This window comes from Vigna umbellata, chromosome 1 (assembly GCF_029865625.1).
Source record: "Vigna umbellata cultivar VRB3 chromosome 1, Vumbellata_1.0, whole genome shotgun sequence".
Taxonomy (NCBI): Eukaryota; Viridiplantae; Streptophyta; class Magnoliopsida; order Fabales; family Fabaceae; genus Vigna; species Vigna umbellata.
The window spans coordinates 46,019,989-46,026,561 of NC_142165.1; the positions used below are offsets into that span (position 1 = coordinate 46,019,989).

The 6,573-nt window shown below is 34.2% G+C and overlaps 1 protein-coding gene across 3 annotated transcripts; it reads left to right on the forward strand.

Moving 5' to 3' along the window:
• Positions 1–1,381: 1,381 nt before the first annotated feature.
• Positions 1,382–6,269, forward strand: LIP1 (Ras-related small GTP-binding family protein). 3 transcript variants are annotated; one of them, XM_047299090.2, is made up of 7 exons: positions 1,382–1,843; positions 3,454–3,545; positions 3,640–3,781; positions 4,271–4,575; positions 5,314–5,367; positions 5,450–5,577; positions 5,825–5,989. In XM_047299090.2, the coding sequence occupies exons 1-7, from the start codon at positions 1,753–1,755 to the stop codon at positions 5,850–5,852; spliced, it is 840 nt and encodes a 279-aa protein (XP_047155046.1). In that variant the 5' UTR covers positions 1,382–1,752; the 3' UTR covers positions 5,853–5,989. The 3 variants fall into 3 exon arrangements, 2 of the variants coding, with proteins under 2 accessions (XP_047155046.1, XP_047155045.1); XR_015783277.1 differs by having other exon boundaries at positions 1,383–1,843; positions 5,450–5,764; positions 5,859–5,999; XM_047299089.2 differs by having other exon boundaries at positions 1,385–1,843; positions 5,859–6,269.
• Positions 6,270–6,573: the final 304 nt, after the last annotated feature.

The following is a 6,573-nucleotide window of genomic DNA, read 5'->3' on the forward strand; positions in this document are numbered from 1 at the left end:
CAAAGCAAACAAGTCATGCCTTCATGACAGCCGAGGAGAAACCCTTTCTCCCTTTTAACTTTGATCCAGGGATTGAGGGACTTTGGGTGCTGATGATGGAAGTAGTTGAGTCAAAAGTAATGTGTAGTTTGTGGAGGGTCTAGAATTGTGATTTAGTAGGGATTGCAATATGGGCATGGGTATTGGAATTGAAAAATTGTGATGAATTGATTGAATTAATGGCTGAGGTTGAATTTTTCAGGAAGGCTCTTTAGGTGATAAAGATACGAAGGAGAATAAAAAAAACCTTGATTGGGGAGAGAAAAAGAGAGAGAAAAGGATGACAACAACAACAGAAGAAAGAGAAAAAAGTGCAGCCAGGTCAGCATGGACTTAACTCTGTTTATGCTAATTTAACAGAAGAGACTTTATTTTAAAACCGGATACTAAACAGAAATTCACCTCTTAAAACGGGGACGAAATAAACATTTAAGCCTATTATTTTACATAATAAAACTCATTAATTGAAATTCTATTTATATGATTAAACTTTTAGTATTAAAATAAACAAGTTCCATTATTTAAAATACATTATCACTTTTAATATTTTATTTTCTAGGCTCTTACATATATTTTATTTTATTATTTTATTCTTTAAATTTTGTAAAAAAAAAGTTATAGTTAACTATTTGCAAATAAAAAAATATACATGGAAAAATCACAAAAATAATTAATTTTACAAATATATATATATATATATATATATATATTATTTGTATATATTTGTGAAATTATATATATCTATATATATATATATATATATATTATTAACCTTTATTCTTTTTAATTAATGAAAGATTTTTTGAACATAAAAAACGATTTAGACATTTTTTTAAATTAACTAACATTTGATTAAATTATGTTAAGAGAAAAGCTAATAATAATAACTTTAACATTTTTACAAGTATCATGATATAGATATTTTTTTGTAATCATTGAAAGTAATCTTTTGACATGTATTATAGAGTCTATATACATATATATTTAGGATAATATTTTTTTGCCATCCCCAAATAACATTTGTCTCCATAATTATTTTATTAAAAAAATCATAGTTTAATTCCATTTGATTATATTGATAATTAATATTCATAACTAACCTAGATCATCCTTAATAAAGGTTTTTTCTTATTCACAATTTTCTTATGCACAAAACTCAATACTTGCTTAAGAAACCAAGTTTAGCATTACTTTCATCATATAACAATTAGATCGAGTACATCATTAACTTTTCCTAAAGTTTATAAATTAAAAAAGAAATAGCAGTTTAATCAATTTTTTTGATGGGTTTAAAGTACAAAACATTTTAACTACGGAGATGACGTGCTCTTGCATCGCGTGGTTTACACGAATGAGTAGCGAGATTGTATGATTACGATGAATTGTTCATCTCTTTCAACTTTCCGCCACCATCGCGTCAAAAAACAAAGCCATTTTGAAGATACTGCACAACACAGATACGCACCACAAATCCATCATCTTCGCCCTAATCCCTTTCCCATTCACCGCATCCCAAACTCCTCAGATCTGTCGTCGATTCGCGTTTCGCGCTTTCCATTTCGTTTTCTCGCGAGATGCGCGACGCCGGAGCGTCAACTTCTCGCTCCGATCCCGGCGTGATTGTCATGTGACATGGGTTTTGGAACTTGATGAGCTCACGTGCGTGTGGTGGTGAAGGCGTGTTTTGAGATTATCGTCGGTGAAGAGGGAATCATGTTCTGGAGGGACCGTGAGAGGGAGAACACAGAGTTGAACGGTGGGGTCCTATGTGGCCAGGTCAGAGTGCTGGTTGTTGGTGATTCAGGTTCGTCTTTCTTTAAAATCCACCCTTTTCTGTTACCAATTTTGTTTCCTTCTAATTTTGTAGAATAAAACTTGTTTATACTCTAAAGTACACTACTAGGCCGTGTCCACTTTTTTTTATTATTTCGTTTACAAGTGTATGTGGTAATCTTATTATTGCACTGGAATTTAAGGTTTTAGGATAAGTGCCGTTTTTTTGGAAAAATAAATTATGATGAGGAGTTTTGTGATTGTGTAGTGTGCGCATAAGGCAAGTTGATTGAGTGTGGGAGGGTGCACTGTTAGGATCCGTTTGGATTTTTGATATTTCTGTTGGAAACATTGAATCAGGGGAGGGAGAAATGTTATCATGATGGCGGTGGTATAGTTATTGTAACACTCAATGGGAAGTTGACGAGTTATGTTAATGATTTTAGCTGTCAAGGTTTTAAGTTTTGGCTGTGGGTTCTTGTTTCGTTGGATCTTTGATTTTGTAATTGCAATTGTGGTCATGGAGATGCTGAATACCTTGATGCTGCAAAGTTGTAGATTTCAATTTGAAATGGGTTGGATGGTTAATATTTCGTTTTGGTATGTGGTTTAGAGAATCCATTCAAGTACGCTTGCTTTAAGAGATCTGGGTTCTTAATGTAAGAGAGTCAACTTGAAAGATTGTGGTTGAGGAAATAAAAATCATTTTGTATAAGTCAACTCTGGGCAGAGGGAAATTGTTGGAAGTCCCATCTAGACAGAAATAATAATCTAATATTGCTTAATAGGTTGAGGAAATAATTCTTGCTTTAGTATTCTGTAAGATCTGGTTCAGATTCAGAATCTAGAGGTAGGAATTGAAATTTTTATTGAAGGAGAAGATTACATTGACGGGTGGAAATCAATCGGAAGGAGAGTCCTGATTTTCCCCTTTTAATCAACTTCACCAAAATGTGCCCTCTCTCCCTGCCTTCTCCTCAATTATTCAATTCCCTCTTCCTGTAACTAGATCAGTTAGGTAGTTATGCCTAATTCCCATCCCTAGCAAGCCTAACATAGACTTTCTTATTGGTGATACTGCTGAAAGATATCCTAGCATATGATGCCTTTCTTAAGCTTTTTGGAAAAATTATTGTTTGCATCAGTCAATATTACAACGTCAAGCACATCAAAATCTCTCTTTAGGGCCCACTTTGTTTGATGAAATGTTTTAAGTTTCTATATTATGTTTTTAATAATAATTATCAAATGTTTACACTTTTCACTTTGTTTCTTGTTTTCACCTTATACTAAATGTTATTTTCGCCATTTCTAGTATGGAAGGATACAAAATGAAACCAAGCTATGCTTTGTAATTGTTAGTTAAAGAAAAATATAGAACAGAAGTAGAAAACATTTCCTTAAACCACAGAGGCCCATTAGTTGCCAGTCTTTGGACACAATTGGTGGTACTTCTTATCTCTAAACATCATGAGCCTGAATGTGCATTAGTTAACCTTAGGTAAATGATGAGTAAAAAAGTTAGAATTGTCTGAGCTTCTGATTACTTGTACCAGTCACCCTTGATATGATTCAGTCCGAGTACATTTTTCATAGATATCATAGTTGCGCGTTTGTCATATTTTCTCATCCTCCTTGCAGGTGTTGGGAAGACTTCGTTAGTGAACTTGATTATAAAAGGTTCTCCAATTGCTCGCCCTCCTCAAACAATTGGTTGTGCAGTTGATGTGAAAGTAATTACCCCAGATTCTTCTATGATTACATGAGTAATACATTACTTATGTACACAAAGTAAAGTCTTTACCAAATTTCTGTTTCTTTTTCCAGCATACTACTTATGGAAATTCAGGAAGCTCTTCTAGTAGCCTAAAAGGTGATTCTGAGAGAGATTTCTTTGTTGAACTGTGGGATGTCTCAGGACATGAACGGTACAAAGATTGTCGGTCCCTTTTTTACTCACAGGTTAATGGTGAGTAAAATAAATCCCATTATTTTAGTTTTCTAAAACATATACTTGCTTACATTGCAGAAGTAGTTGTATAGATGCAATCTAATTATGTGGCAATCTACAAAATGATGGATCAATATTTGTGATCAAGGGGTTAAGGAAATAAGGAAGAGGATTTCCGTGTTTATTTCAGTCATTATGTATCATTGACTTCTCTTTTTCAAGCCTTGCATTCTGAAAATAATAGAATTTTGATATGGAACATTTTGCAATAATGTTCTAAATCTGCTAGAAGAAATCCTACAGATTTAGCTGTCTATCTAGAGTCCAAACTTCATTTATTTGCAAAATACCCTAATTACCAATATCCTGATAATTGCATTAGCCTCTTAATAGCATTCGGGTATTCTGGAACTCTTGACAAATAAATTTAGTAACAGTTTGTGAATATTTGAAACTTGGCTGTCTGATATTTTAGACTTTGAAACCTTGTTTGGACTTCATTTGCAGGTGTAATTTTTGTTCACGATCTCTCACAGAGAAGAACAAAGACTAGCTTGCAGAAGTGGGCAGCTGAGATTGCTGCAACTGGAACATTTTCAGCTCCTTTGGGATCTGGTGGTCCTGGTGGCCTTCCTGTTCCATTTATTGTTATTGGTAACAAAGCTGATATTGCTGCACAAGAGGGTACAAGAGGAAGCAGTGGGAATCTTGTTGATGTTGCACGCCAATGGGTTGAGAAGCAGGGTTTGCTTCCTTCCAGCGAGGAGCTTCCTTTGACTGAGAGCTTTCCTGGTAGTGGGGGCCTTGTTGCTGTAGGTGTCTCAACTAAATAATTTGTCAGTTTTACAAGTTGGTTTTGCTCCACTTTCAATGTTTGAGATAGTATGCTACCCTCATGTTAATTAGTATGTTGTATTCGGGTAGATTTGAATAAATCTGATGTTAATGCTAATTACAGGGAATTTCAACTACTAGCAAGTAGCAATTTAAAATTTTAGTTGTTTTATATTTTAAACTACTGCTGTTTTTCGAACATATTAAATTTGTTTTAAGCATGAATAATTTACACTTACTTTTTGTGACAATAGCACTGCATATGGATGGAGGAGTATTTTCATTTAGCTAATTGAGTGACAATATCACATTTCACTTTGGTACCACCATCTGGATTAAAAATAGGTTTTTCTGTTTTCATCCATTTTCAAATTGAGAGGCTAATCATTAAACATTTTATCTTTTTAACTAATCTTAAAGGTTATCCATGTATATTTTTTTGAGCCACTCACTAACAATAATGAATTTAGATCAGGCATTGCCCACTGTGCTGTGTTAGGAAAATGTTAGACTGGAGATGCTATGTTTTCTGAGAATCTTTATTTCTCATGTTGATATTCTTAATCGCAATACTTGTTGTTGTTCCTTTGAAGTACCAAATCATATCTTTTAACAATTGATGCAAAGACATGCCCAGATTTTGCATTCTGTTGAATAGTTGCTATCGAATTAATTCTTCTTGTAATGGTTGTGATTTTTATGTTGGACGTCTGCAGGCTGCAAAAGAAGCAAGGTATGACAAAGAGGCTGTGGTGAAATTTTTCCGCATGGTGAGTACGGTCTTTGATCTCTGTCTCTAAAAATTATAATTTATGGGTTGCCATCTGAGTTTTCTGGTACATTTCCTTTCAGTTGATCAGGAGAAGATATTTCTCAGATGAAATACCTTCACCAGCATGGTCCGTTCCTTCTGTTCAGAGACCAGCTCAGCGTATAGATGAAAATTTCACAGAAGATGATCTGTCCTACAATAGAAGAAGGTATGCTGATGTGCTTTTATCATCACCACCATGACCGCAGTAGTTTTGGCTGGAAGATGTCTTCTTGATCATATTTTTCATTCATGGAAAGACGACTAATAATGCAATTTTGGGTTTGCCTCCTTGGGGTGAAAATTTCCGGATCATTGTGTTCAATGGTAGTTGAAAGATTATGCACAGATCCTAGGTAGTTTGGTGATGGAATTATATAATTCACGTGTGTTTGCCCATTTCCTTGCTTGTCTAGGCCACTCCTTACGAAGTTCATTGCTTGATTGCAGTCTAAGCGGTGATTCTTACAAATACAACACGCTTCCCCCACTTCCAGCACAACGCAATCTAACACCGCCACCCACACTCTATCCTCAACAGCCAGTTTCGGTGTCGGAAAACTATAGTTTCCCTAGGTATTCCTTGTCAGGCATCTCAGAAATCAGTGCTGTGGCCAGAACAAAGCGGTCAGATATTAATGTCTGAAGATTTATTTGTGTATTTTTGGTAATTAGTCATTGCTAATACATGGATGTATTCTTGCATGGAACGAAGTTATTACATGTTTAAATTCTTTGTTCCCATTGTAACTTCTTAATTGATTCATTCGTTTTCAAGAGGCTTTCTCAGTCGACAGAAGAGCTAATTGTTCAATGTTTTGGGAGAATTTAAATGATATATGCTCCATTCTTTAATATCAACACTATTATTATTGGTAAAATACCACTCTAAATTCCACGTGTTCCACTTCCACGTAACCGTTGAATGATCTTATCCTGTAAGTTGTCTTTTCTTCTTATAAAATGCAGTTTGAGTGAGGGTAAAGTCAAGCTGAATACTTTTCAAGAAAAAATTATTATATTAGGTTTTAGTACATTGCTAAATTTTTATCAGTCTAGATTAATCGTAATTTTTTGTCAGTTTATGGAATTTGATAATATTTTATATCAGAAGCTTGAATTTAAAAGTTAGTTAAAAGAATATGGTCCATGGAATGATATCCTT

Coding starts and splice junctions, on each gene's coding strand:
- LIP1 (XM_047299089.2), top strand. CDS start 1,753: ATGTTCTGGAGGGACCGTGAGAGGGAGAACACAGAGTTGAACGGTGGG. Junction 3,782..4,270: donor TTTTTACTCACAGGTTAATG/GTGAGTAAAATA, acceptor CTTCATTTGCAG/GTGTAATTTTTGTTCACGAT. Junction 4,576..5,313: donor GTAGTGGGGGCCTTGTTGCT/GTAGGTGTCTCA, acceptor GGACGTCTGCAG/GCTGCAAAAGAAGCAAGGTA.